This window comes from Scyliorhinus torazame, chromosome 3 (genome assembly GCF_047496885.1).
Source record: "Scyliorhinus torazame isolate Kashiwa2021f chromosome 3, sScyTor2.1, whole genome shotgun sequence".
Lineage (NCBI taxonomy): Eukaryota > Metazoa > Chordata > Chondrichthyes > Carcharhiniformes > Scyliorhinidae > Scyliorhinus > Scyliorhinus torazame.
This window is the reverse complement of record NC_092709.1, coordinates 4,776,923-4,790,572: the sequence shown is the minus strand read 5'-3', so window position 1 is coordinate 4,790,572 and position 13,650 is coordinate 4,776,923. Positions and strand designations below refer to the sequence as shown.

The 13,650-nt window shown below is 50.7% G+C and overlaps 1 protein-coding gene across 4 annotated transcripts in view; it reads right to left on the bottom strand.

Annotated features, from left to right (window-relative positions):
• The window catches only part of LOC140408257 (protein phosphatase 3 catalytic subunit alpha), a 459,377-nt gene extending 450,779 nt beyond the window's left edge, over positions 1 to 8,598 (bottom strand). For 2 of the 4 annotated variants that reach the window (XM_072495214.1, XM_072495216.1), the window contains exon 1: positions 8,382 to 8,596. In XM_072495214.1, coding sequence (XP_072351315.1) covers positions 8,382 to 8,433 — 52 coding nt within the window. In that variant the 5' untranslated portion in view covers positions 8,434 to 8,596. Of the gene's footprint in view, positions 1 to 8,381 lie in introns of all 4 variants that reach the window. The other 2 variants (XM_072495215.1, XM_072495212.1) reach the window with 2 other exon arrangements.
• Between the last annotated feature and the right edge of the window lie 5,052 nt (positions 8,599 to 13,650).

Sequence of the window (13,650 nt, the reverse complement as noted above, 5' to 3'; positions counted from 1 at the left end):
ACTGTACATAGAGGACAGCAGGATCTTTTTGATGAACAATGAAACTGCTAATTTCCTGTTTGTGTTGGGTGATCCAGGTGGGCTTCCCAAAGAATCAGCGAGGGTTTGCCTTACCTTCCAACTAAGCCCCTCTCCACGTTCACAGGTTGCAATTAAGCATCGAATTGCAAATGTCAGTTAGGAGTATATTCACACAAAAGAGGCTTAACCACTTAGGCAGTGATTAACAAAGGTAAATTCATCCCGAAGCAATCTGCACACAAAGCACGGCCAGATACAATATCTAGTTTATTAATGAGAAAGTTAAGCAAGTCTCTCAGACGAACAAATCACATTCTATCACCTATCCTAATGAAGTCCCATCCAGAGTCACGTTTTATAACAGCCGCGTTACAAATAACACAATATTTAACTATCCTAGTACTGGATTTAGTCGCCTCACAGAGTGATGTGAAGCAACACAGTTATTAAGGGAGTTACTATGGTTACAGCTAGTGCTGAAGCAAGCAGACGGTTCCTCCGCACAGCGCCCACCACCACCCCACACGACTGCCAGAGGCTAGCAGGCAGCTCATTTGGACTAGGCTTGTTACATGGCTACGTGTAATGAATTTCCTATTCCACACACATGATATTGCTCAGATCCACTGTTTATATTGAACATACTGCAACAAGATTAGGATGGCAAAATGGAATGGGCTGGGCAGGGGGAGGGGGGAGGAGAGTCAGGATTAGAAAAACAGTACAGTTCAAGTAATTTACAATCATTTTCACCTCTGCACCATTGCCAGCAACCAATTGCAGTAGTTTTAAATATTAAAAATACACTCCCCCACCCCAAAAAAAAATATCATTGCAGGTTTTTTGGGAACAATTACTGATCCACTGACCCACACTTTAGGCCTGTGCAAGAACACACATGAGAAATGCAATGTGATGACAACAGATGTGAAATAATGACAAGTGATTGAATTAAAAAGTAACCAGAGTCTATCCTCAATCCAAAAATTCAAAATGATCCCGTACCCTGAAGTAAGGCACTGCATTTTTAAAATGTTCTGGCAATTTCGTGCACATGTAAAGTTACATTTCAAATGATCAATTCACAATATGCACTGCATCAAACAAGCAAAGCCCCACACTTTCTGTACGCCCGCTCTGTCAGGCACACTTTAAATGAATCTTGGTTGATTTCTCCTGCAGAAAGCAGCTCGTCCTCTCTCTGCCCCATTTAGAGTGTAAATCACAAGTTACAAGGGTAGAGAAATGATCTTCCAAAGCTCTGCCCTTCAATGGCTGCTAAACACCTTGGACCAGCTGGAGGCTGCAGAAGGTGTTACATCAATAATGTGCCTTCTCTTCCCATACGCCTGTTACAGAGGAAGAGAAGGAGAGGTCTCGCTGCCCCACTGTCTGGGGGGGGGGGGGCCCAGTCACTGTGTCACTGACTGTGGGGGGGGGGGGCTCAGTCGCTGCCCCAGTGTCTGGGGGGGGGGGGGGGTTCTCAGTCACTGCCCCAGTGTCTGGGGGGGGGGGGGTCTCAGTCACTGCCCCAGTGTCTGGGGGGGGGGGGGGTCTCAGTCACTGCCCCAGTGTCTGGGGGGGGGTCTCAGTCACTGCCCCAGTGTCTGGGGGGGGGGGGGGGGGGGCTCAGTCGCTGCATCACTGTCTGGGAGAAGGGGGGGGGGAAACGACTCGGGGCTGGCTCCCTTTAAAAAAAAAATTTAGAGTACCCAATTCATTTTTCCCAATTAAGGGGCAATTTAGTGTGACCAATCCACCGACCCTGCACATCTTTGGGTTTTGGGGGTGAGACCCACGCAGACACGGGGAGAATGTGCAAACACCACACGGACAGTGACCCAGAACCGGGATCGAACCTGGGGCCTCGGCACCGTGAGGCGGCAGTGCTATGGCTCCCTTTTAATTCATCCACAGGATAGAGCATTGCTGACTAGGCCTACATTTATAATCCATCCCTACAGTAATGGCACTCGAGGAGCTGGTGGTGAGCTGCTTTCTTGAACCGCTGCAGCCCATGTCGTGTAGGTACCCCCACAGTGCTGTTAGGGAGGGAGTTCCAGGATTTTGACCCTGCGACAGTGATATATATTTCCAGGTCAGGGCGGTGTGTGACTTGGAGGGAAAGCTCCAGGTGGCGGGGTTCCACTGTGCCAGATGCTCTTGTCCTTCCAGGTGCAGTCACAGGTTTGGGAGGTGGTGTCAGAGGAAAATGGCCCATTCGGGGTTTGTTACCTCGTGTTACACTCACCTTTTGTAGCCAAGGAAACAGTCAAAGAAAACCTACTCCTGGCCAAACATTTGTCACCAGCTGGTACACAAGGAAAGATGAGGATGTGATGAGGAATCTCAAACCCACATCTCAACCTAGTTGCTGTCGACAAACAACACTCCAGTTATGGTACCACACACAATGAACCCTCTACCCTTGGAAACTGGTGTCTCAGCTCCACACTGGGGGGGGGGGGGGGGGAAAGAGCACAGAGTGGGGGAGAGGAGGGCAGTTCCCTGTGCTCAGGTGATGGGAGGCTGTGGCAACTGAAGCCAGGCACAGCCACTGCACTGCGGCCCTCGTCTCAAGGTCAGCGATCAGCTTCTTTATCTAATTCACAGAAATATCTCAAACAACAAGCAGCATTTTAAATATAATTCACCCCCCCCCCCCCCTCCAACCTCCCCCCAAAATGCTCAAACTAACAAACAGACACACAAACACTGCGTTCACACATACACGTGTTCGGGTACATGGACTTGAATCTACAACTGCAGTTACATTCTGCAAAAAGAACACCAATCTCCAATTCTTGTTATAGTCCCCACCAAAACCGGTCACAATGTAACAATCCCCAATCCCGGTCACAATGTAACAATCCCCAATCCCAGTCACAATGTAACAATCCCCAATCCCAGTCACAATGTAACAATCCCAGTCACAATGTAAAATATATAAAAGCAGGGATTGGAATATAAAAGCAGGGATGTACTTCTGAAGCTTTATAAAGCATTAGTTAGGCCCCATTTAGAATACTGTGAGCAATTTTGGGCCCCACACCTCAGGAAGGACATGCTGGCACTGGAGCGGGTCCAGCGGAGATTCACACGGAGGATCCCAGGAATGGTAGGCCTAACATACGATGAACGTCTGAGGATCCTGGGATTATATTCATTGGAGTTTAGGAGGTTGAGGGGAGATCTAATAGAAACTTACAAGATAATGAATGGCTTAGATAGGGTGGATGTAGGGAAGTTGTTTCCATTAGTAGGGGAGACTAGGACCCGGGGGCACAGCCTTAGAATAAAAGGGAGTCACTTTAGAACAGAGATGAGGAGAAATTTCTTCAGCCAGAGAGTGGTGGGTCTGTGGAATTCATTGCCACAGAGGGCGGTGGAGACCGGGACGTTGAGTGTCTTTAAGACAGAAGTTGATAAATTCTTGATTTCTCGAGGAATTAAGGGCTATGGAGAGAGAGCGGGTAAATGGAGTTGAAATCAGCCATGACTGAATGGTGGAGCAGACTCGATGGGCCGAATGGCCTTACTTCCGCTCCTATGTCTTATGGTCTAATCCCCAATTCCGGTCACAATGTAACAATCCTCAATCCCGGTCACAATGTAACAATCCCCAATCCCGGTCACAATCTAACAATCCCCAATCCCGGTCACAATGTAACAATCCCCAATCCCGGTCACAATGTAACAATCCCCAATCCTGGTCACAATGTAACAATCCCCAATCGCAGTCACAATGTAACAATCCCGGTCACAATCTAACAATCCCCAATCGCGGTCACAATGTAACAATCCCCAAAAACGGTCACAATGTAACAATCCCCAATCCCGGACACAATGTAACAATCCCCAATCCCGGTCACAATGTAACAATCCCCAATCAAGATGGAGAGGAATTCTAAGATTAGGGTCCTGAATCTTAACAAAGGACACTACGATGAAATGAGGTGTGAGTTGGCTATGATCGATTGGGGAATGTTACTAAAAGGGATGACAGTAGATAGGCAATGATAAACATTCAAGGACACATGGGGGAACTGCACCAATTGCTTAGTCCTGCCTGGCACAAAAGTAAAATGAGAAAGGTGTCCAATCCGTAGTTTACAAGGGAAATTAGGGATAGTATTCGATCCAAGGAAGAAGCACACAAATTGGCCAAGAGATACAACAGGTCTAAGGATTGGGAGCTGTTTAGAATTCAGCAAAGGAGGATCAAGGGATTGATTAAGAAAGGGGAAATAAGGTACGAGTGTAAGCTTGCAGGGAACATGAAGATTGACTGTAAAAGTTTATACAGGTATGTGAAGAGAAAAAGATTGGTGAAGACAAATGTAGGTCCCTTACAGTCAGAAACAGGGGAATGTATAATAGGGGACAAAGAAATGGCTGAGCAACTAAATACATACTTTGGTTCTGTCTTCACAAATTAGGGTACAAATAAGATACCAGAAATGTTGGGGAATGCAGGGTTTAGCGAGAGGGAGGAACTGAAGGTGATCAATATCAGTAGAGAAATGGTGTTGGGGAAATGGATGGGATTGAAGGCTGATAAATCCCTAGGTCTGATAACCTGCATCCCAGGGTAACCTGCATCCCAGGGTAACCTACATCCCAGGGTAACCTACATCCCAGGGTAACCTACATCCCAGGGTAACCTACATCCCAGGGTAACCTACATCCCAGGGTAACCTACATCCCAGGGTAACCTACATCCCAGGGTACTGAAGGAGGTGGCTCGAGAAATAATGGATGAATTGGTGGTCTTCGTCCGGGATGCTATAGACTGCGGAACAGTTCCTGCAGATAGAAATCACAGAATCTGTACAGTGCAGGAGAACATTCAGCCCACTGAGCCTGCACAAACTCTCTGAACCCTACTTAGTTGCACTCCCCCTAACCCCACCTAATCCTTGGACACACCAGCCAATTTAGCATGGCCAATCCACCTAACCTGTCATCTTTGGACTGTGGGAGGAAACCGGAGCACCCGGAGGAAACCCACGCACACACGGGGAGGATGTGCAGACTTCGCACAGACAGTGACCCAAGCCGGGAATCGAACCTGGGACCCTGGCGCTGTGAGGCAGTAGTGCTAACGACTGTGCCCCCATGCCTCCATTGGAGGGGGGTTAATATAACTCCACTATTTAAAAAGCGAGGAGAGAAGGCAGGGAATTATTGACCAGTAAGCCTGACGTCGGTAGTTTGGAAAATTCTAGAACCAATATGAAAGATTTTATAGAAAAGTCCCGCATAAGAGATTAGTGTGCAAGATTAAAGCGCATGGGATTGGGGGCAGTGTATTGAGATGGATAGAAAACTGGTTGGCAGACAGGAAACAAAGAGTAGGAATTAACGAGTCTTTTTCAAATTGACAGGCAGTGACCAGTGGGATACCACAGGGATCAGTGCTGGGACCTCAGCTATTCACAATATATATTAATGATTTAGATGAGGGAACAAAATGTAATATCTCCAAATTTTCAGATGACACAAAGCTGGGTGGGAGGGTGAGCTGTGAGGAGGATGCAGAGATTTGGAAGAGTTGAGTGAGTGGGCAAATGAATGGCAGATGGAGTATAATTTGGAGAAATGTGAGGTTATCCACTTTGGTAGCAAAAATGAGAAGGCAGAGAATTATCTGAATGGCCATAAATTAAAGAGAGGGGAATGTGCAACAAGACCTGGGTGTCCTCGTACACCAGTCACTGAAGGTGCACCAGTCGCTGAAGGTAAGCATGCAGGTACAGCAGGCGGTAAAGAAGGTAAATGGTATGTTGGTCTTCATTGCGAGAGGTTTCGAGTACAGGAGCAGGGATGTGTTGCTGCAATTGTACAGGGCCTTGGTGAGGCCACACCTGGAGTATTGTGGCAGTTTTGGTCTCCTTATCCGAGGAAAGATGTTCCAGCGTGAGAGGGAATGCAGTGAAGGTTTACCAGACTATTCCTGGGATGTCAGGACTGACGTACGAGGAGAGATTGAATTGGTTAGGATGGTATTCGCTGGAGTTCAGAAGGATGATAGAAACCTATACAATTCGAACAGTCTCCCCCTGTTTGCGTGGGTCTCACCCCCACAATCCAATGATGTGCAGGGTAGGTACATTGGCCATGCTAAATTGCCTCATAATTGGAAACAACATAATTAAAAATAAATAAAATATTTTAAAAATAAAAAATAAAATAAAATTCTAACAGGACCGGACAGGGTAGATGCAGGAGGGATGTTCCCGATAGTGGGAGTGTCCAGAACCAGGGGGCACAGTCTGAGAATATGGACTAGGCCATTTGGGACAGAGGTGAGAACTGTCGTCACCCAGAGAGTGGTGAGTTTGTGGAATTTGTTACCACAGGAAGTAGTTGAGTCCGAAACATTGTTTGTTTTCAAGAAGCAGTTAGATAGAGATCCAAGGATATGGGGGAAAAGCGGGATTAGGCTATTGAGTTGGATGATCAGAATGAATGGCGGAGCAGGCTCGAAGGGCCGAATGGCCTCCTGCTGCTCCTATTTTTTCTGTTTCTAATCCCCAATCCCAGTCACAGTATTACAATTACAGTTACAATCCTAAATCCCAGTCACAATGTTACAATCCCAGTTACAAACCTAAATCCCAGGAACGTTACAATCCCAGTCACAATGTTACAATCCCAGTTACAATCCCCAATCCCAGTCACAATGTTTCCAGTCTCCCTGGCTGTCTCTCTCTCTCTCTCTCTCCTTACCCCCCAGTCTCTCTCTCTCTCTCTACCCCTCAGTCTCTCTCCCTCCCTCTCCCCAGAATCTCTAAGTGGGGCTGTTTAGCACAGGGCTAAATCGCTTGCTTTGAAAGCAGACCAAAGCAGGCCAGCAGCACGGTTCAATTCCCGAAACAGCCTCGCCAAACAGGCGCCGGAATGTGGCGACTAGGGGCTTTTTACAGTAACTTCATTTAAGCCTACTCGCGAAAATAAGCGATTTTCATTTCATTTCAGAATCTCTCTCTCGTTGCCCCGCTCCCTCTTTCAGAGTCTCTCTCTCTCTCCCTCCCCCCGCTGTCGCGCTCCCTCTCTCCGGGGTTCTCTCTCTCTCCCTCCCCCGCTCCCTTTCTCCGGGTCTCTCTCTCTCTATCCCCCGCTGCCGCGCTCCCTCTCTCCGCGTCCCTCTATCTCCCGCTGCCGCGCTCCCTCTCTCCAGGTCTCTCTCTCCCTCCCCCGCTGCCGCGCTCCCTCTCTCCGGGTCTCTCTCTCCCGCTGCCGCGCTCCCTCTCTCCGGGTCTCTCTCTCCCGCTGCCGCGCTCCCTCTCTCCGGGTCTCTCTCTCTCTCTATCTCCCGCTGCCGCGCTCCCTCTCTCCAGGTCTCTCTCTATCTCTATCTCCCGCTGCCGCGCTCCCTCTCTCCAGGTCTCTCTCTCCCTCCCCCGCTGCCGCGCTCCCTCTCTCCGGGTCTCACTCTCCCTCCCCCGCTGCCGCGCTCCCTCTCTCCGGGTCTCTCTATCTCTTTCTCCCGCTGCCGCGCTCCCTCTCTCCGGGTCTCTCTCTCTCTCTCTCTCTCTCTCTATCTATCTCCCGCTGCCGCGCTCCCTCTCTCCGGGTCTCTCTCTCTCTATCTCCCGCTGCCGCGCTCCCTCTCTCCGGGTCTCTCTCTCTCTATCTCCCGCTGCCGCGCTCCCTCTCTCCGGGTCTCTCTCTCTCTATCTCCCGCTGCCGCGCTCCCTCTCTACGGGTCTCTCTCTCTCTCTATTTCCCGCTGCCGCACTCCCTCTCTCCGGGTCTCTCTCTCTCTATCTCCCGCTGCCGCGCTCCCTCTCTCCGGGTCTCTCTATCTACGTCTCCCGCTGCCGCACTCCCTCTCTCCGGGTCTCTCTCTCCCTCCCCCGCTGCCGCGCTCCCTCTCTCCGGGTCTTTCTCTCTCTCTCTATCTATCTCCCGCTGCCGCGCTCCCTCTCTCCGGGTCTCTCTCTCTCTCTATCTCCCGCTGTCGCACTCCCTCTCTCCGGGTCTCTCTCTCTCTCTCTATCTCCCGCTGCCGCGCTCCCTCTCTCCGGGTCTCTCTCTCTCGATCGCCCGCTGCCGCGCTCCCTCTCTCCGGGTCTCTCTATCTCCCGCTGCCGCGCTCCCTCTCTCCGGGTCTCTCTATCTCTCTTTCTCCCGCTGCCGCACTCCCTCTCTCCGGGTCTCTCTCTCCCTCCCCCGCTGCCGCGCTCCCTCTCTCCGGGTCTCTCTCTCTCTCTATCTCCCGCTGCCGCGCTCCCTCTCTTTCTCCCGCTGCCGCGTTCCCTCTCTCCGGGTCTCTCTCTCTCTCTCTCTATCTCCCGCTGCCGCGCTCCCTCTCTTTCTCCCGCTGCCGCGCTCCCTCTCTCCGGGTTACTCACATTTCACCGCCCTCTCGGTGGTTGACTGAATTTTCGGCTCTTTCTCGGACATTTCACATCAAACCCGGGACCGGGACACAGACCGGGAGCGGGGCCGGGATCCGGGAGCGGGGACACTGACGCGGGATCGGGGATCGGGCGGGTTCCGGGCCGCGGGGATCGGGTGGATCCGGAGCCGCTTCTGTCTCTGAATCCGGATAATGAAGCTGCGAAAACCCCGCCCACCGGATAGCCCCGCCCCCTGGAAACCCCGGCTAGCCCCGCCCCCTGGAAACCCCGCCTACCGAATAGCTCCGCCCCCTGGAAACCCCGGCTGTCCCCGCCCCCTGGGAACCCCGCCTACCGGATAGCCCCGCCCCCTGGAACCCCCGCTTTCCGGATAGCTCCGCCCCATGGAAACCCCGCCTACTGGATAGCCCCGCCCCCTAGAAACCTCACCTACCGGATAGCCCCGCCCCCAGGAAACCCCGCCTACTGGATAGCCCCGCCCCCTGGAATCCCCGCCTACCGGATAGACCGCCCCTTGGAAACCCCGCCTACCGGATAGCCCGCCCCCTGGAAACCCCGCCTACCGACAAGCCCCACCCACCGGATAGCCCCGCCCCCTGGAAACCCCCCTCATCGGATAGCCCCGCCCCCTACAAACGCCGCCTGCCGGATACACCCGCCCCCTGGAAGCCCCACCCCCTGGAAACCCCGCCTACCGGATAGCCCCGCCCCCTACAAACGCCGCCTACTAGATAGTCCCGCCCCCTGGAAACCCCGCCCATCAGATAGCCCCGCCCCCTGGAAACCCCGCCTACCGTATAGTCCAGCCCACTGTAAACCCTGCCTATCAGATAGCCCCGCCCCCTCTGCAAACCCCACCCACTGGATAGCCCCGCCCCCTCTGCAAACTCCACCCACCAGATAGCCCCGCCCCCTGGAAACCCCACCCATCAGATAGTTCTACTCCCTCCAAACCCCGCCCCCTGCCAACTGCACCCCATGCAAACCCCGGCCAGCAGATAGCCCCACCCTCTGCAAACTCCACCCACCAGATAGCCCCGCCTCCTGGAAACCCCGCCCATCAGATAGTTCCGCTCCCTGCGAACCTCGCCCCCTGCCAACCACACCCCATGCAAACCCCGGCCAGCAGATAGCCCCGCCCTCTCTGCAAACTCCACCCACCAGATAGCCCCGCCTCCTGGAAATCCCACCCATGGGATAGCCCCGCCCACTGGATAGCCCAGCCCCCTGGAAACCCTGCCCACCAGATAGCCCCGCCCACTGGATAGTTCCGCTCACTGCAAACCCCGCCCCCTGCAAACCCCGCCCCCGGATGGCCCCACCCACTGGCAATCTCCCAGCCCTGGAAACTCCGCCCATTGGACAGCGCCACCACCCCTGGGTGGCCCTGCCCAGTGGGTGACGAGTAGACAAAACCCCTCCCTGCCATCACCATGCCACCGCCCAGCCATCGCCACGCCACCCGTCCGGCCATCGCCATGCCACCCGCCCGGCCATCGCCACGCCACCCACCCGCCAATAGATAGACTTTTATCCCCCTCGCGCCCCCAATTGTTATGGGCGAGGCGTTTTCAGAACCCAAAATGTATCATCGAATTCAACCAACCTCTCCCTTTAATGGATTGTTGCTTTTGAAGCACACGGCTTGTTCCCCAGGGGTGGGATTACAATTATGGACACGTGGGTTTTTAAACACAAAACAATGTGTATTCCAGGGACTCAAATTAACCTATTAAATAAACATTGGATCTCTTAACACCCCTTACTTCAAAGATAACTCCGAACATAATACACCACTAAATAATCCCTCAAAATGTTCCTTCAAACATCCAAAAGGCTTCAAACCTTTAAAACAATCACACCAGGTCACAGAATATATATATATTCTGTTTTATGGCATAGATATATATGCTTGGTTGACTTCAGCTCCAGCACCTTGTTTTTCTTCCTGCAGCTCTCTGGAAATACACAGACACACCCAAGCTGCTTTTTCAAACTGGCTTTCTCCCTTCAAGCAACTCACAGCAAACCAGAACTTCTCAAGCTGCTGTCTCAAACTGGCTTTCTCCTTTTGAGCAGCCCACAGCAAAACAGCCAGGCACTTTTAAACTGCTCTCAGCAAAACCAGCCAGGCACTTTCCAGCTGCTCTCAGCAAAACTGAAACCAAAAGCAGAAGTGAGCTCAGCTCCCCCCCCCCCCCCCCCTGTGACATCACTTCAGTAATATGATCATCTCCATTCCTTAAAGGTACATTGCTTAAACATGCATTTCTTAAAGGTACTCTCACATGACACTGGTTAGAGAACATATTACAGCTGTACAGCGGGAGGACACCATGGTAGAATCAAGTAACGAGGCACTGTGGGTAGAGCTCAGAAACATGAAGGGGGAAGTCACTATGATGGGGGTGTACTACAGGCCTCCCAACAGCCCACGGGAAGTTGAAGAACAGATACGTAAACAAATTCTGGATAGATGTAGAAATAATAGGGTTGTTGTAGTGGGAGACTTTAATTTTCCTCATATTGACTGGAAATCCCTTAGGGCTCGGGGTCTGGATGGTGAGGAATTTGTTAAGTGTGTCCAAGAAGGTTTTTTGGATCAATATGTGGATAGTCCAAATAGAGAGTGGGCTATATTGGACCTAGTACTAGGGAACGAGCCCGGCCAGGTCTTCACCATTGTCCAGTAAGAAGTCTTACAACACCAGGTTAAAGTCCAACAGGTTTGTTTCAAATCACTAGCTTTCGGAGCGCTGCTCCTTCCTCAGGCGAAAGGAGGAAGCAGCTGTGCTCCGAAAGCTAGTGATTTGGAACAAACCTGTTGGACTTTAACCTGGTGTTGTAAGACTTCTTACTGTGCTCCCCACAGTCCAACGCCGGCATCTCCACATCATGATCAACGTTGCAGTGGGAGAACATGTGGCGAACAGTGACCACAGTTCGGTAAGCTTTCGGATACTCCTGGAAAAGGACGAGTGTTGTCCGAGGGTTAAGGTGCTAAATTGGGGGAAGGCTAACTACAACCAGATTTGGCATGATTTGGAGGTTGTTGTTTGGGAGAAGCTGCTTGAGGGTAAATCCACATTTGGCATGTGGGAGTCTTTTAAGGAGCAGTTGATGGGAGTGCAGGACAGGCACGTGCCGGTAAAAAGGAAGGACAGGAAAGGCAGGATCCGGGAATCATGGATGACCAGGGAAATTGCAAATCTTGTCAAAAAGAAAAAAGATGCATACATGAGATACAGGCAACTAAAAGCAGATAAAGCACTTGAGGAATAAAAGGAAAGTAGAAAAGAACTCAAGCTGGGTGTTAGGAGAGCAAAAGGGGTCACAAAATGTCCTTGGCAGACAGGATTAAGGAGAATTCCTTGGCATTTTATATGTATATTAGGAACAAGAGGGTAGCTAGAAAAAGAGTTGGTCCACTCAAAGACAAAGGAGGGAAATTATGTGTGGAACCAAAGGAAGTGGGTTTCCTCCGGGTGCTCCGGTTTCCTCCCACAGTCCAAATATGTGCAGGTTAGGTGGATTGGCCATGAGAAATTGCCCTTAGTGACCAAAAAGGATAGGAGGGGTTATTTGGTTGCGGGGATAGGGTGGAAGGGGCTGGTTTAGCACACTGGGCTAAGTCACTGGCTTTTAAAGCAGACCAAGGCAGGCCAGCAGCACGGTTCAATTCCCGTACCAGCCTCCCCGAACAGGCGCCGGAATGTGGCGACTAGGGGCTTTTCACAGTAACTTCATTTGAAGCCTACTTGTGACAATAAGTGATCTTCATTTTCAAGTAAGGGCTTAAGTGGGTCGGTGCAGACTCGATGGGCCGAATGGCCTCCTTCTGCACTGTATGTTCTATAAGTAGGTGGGATCCTTAATGAGTATTTTGCATTGGTATTCACAAAGGAGAGGGACACATTGATTGGTGAAGTCTCAGAGGGATGTGTAAACACTTCAGAACAGGTCGTTATTATGAGGGAGGAAGTGTTAGGTGTTAAAAAGCATTATGGTAGACAAATCCCCAGGGCCAGATGGCATCTATCTCAGATTACTGAGGGAGACAAGAGATGACAGCGCTGGGCCTCTAACAGAAATCTTTGTGTCCTCATTGGCCACAGATGAGATCCCAGAGAATTGGAGGATAGCCAATGTTGTACCATTATTTAAGAAGGGATGCAAGGATAATCCAGTGATAGGCCAGTGAGCTTGACGTCAGAGACCGTGAAATTGTCAGAAAAGATTCTCAGAGATAGGATCTATGCACATTTGGATGGCTCATTAGCGACAGACAGCATGGTTTTGTACAAGGGAGGTCATGTCTCACTAATTTGATTGCGTCTTTTGAGGAGGTGACAAAAATGATTGATGAGGGAAGGGCTGTGGATGTTGTCTACATGGACTTTAGTAAAGCATTTGATAAGGTCCCTCATGGCAGGCTGTGCAAAAGATTAGACCACATGGGATCAGGGGTGAACTAGCTGGATGGATCCAGAACTGGCTTGGACGTAGAAGACAGAGGGTAGCAGTGGAAGGGTGTTTTTCCGAATGGAGGGCTGTAACTAGTGGTGTTCCACAGGGATCAGTTCTGGGACCTCTGCTCTTTGAAATATATATAAATGATTGGAAGAAAACGTAGCGGGTCTGATTAGCAAGTTTGCGGATGATACTAAGATTGCAGGAGTTGCGGATAGATTGTCAGAGAATACAACAGGATATAGATCGGCTGCAAAATTGGGCAGAGAAATGGCAGATGGAATTTAACCCGGGCAAATGCGAGGTGATGCATTTTGGTAGATCCAATTCAGGTGGGAGCTATAAAATAAATGGCAGGAGCATAGAGACACAGAAAGATCTGGGGGTGCAGGTCCACAGATCCTTAAAAGTGGCAGCACAGGTGAAGTGGTTGTAAAGAAAGCATATGGCATGCTTGCCTTCATAGGATGGGAGTATTGTGTATAAAAGTTCGAAATTCATGTTACAATTATATAGAATGTCGGTTAGGCCACATTTGGAAAACTGTGTCCAATTCTGGTCATCGCACTACCAAAAGGACATGGAGGCTTTGAAGAGAGTACAGAAAAGGTTTACCAGGATGTTATCTGGTATGGAGGGTATTAGCTATGAGGAGAGACTGAATAAACTGGGATTGTTCTCCCTCGTGAGACGGAGGCTGAGGGGCGACCTGATAGAAGTTTATAAAATTATGAGGGGTATAGATATGGTGAACAGTTGGAGGATTTTCCCCAGGGCGGAAATTACAATT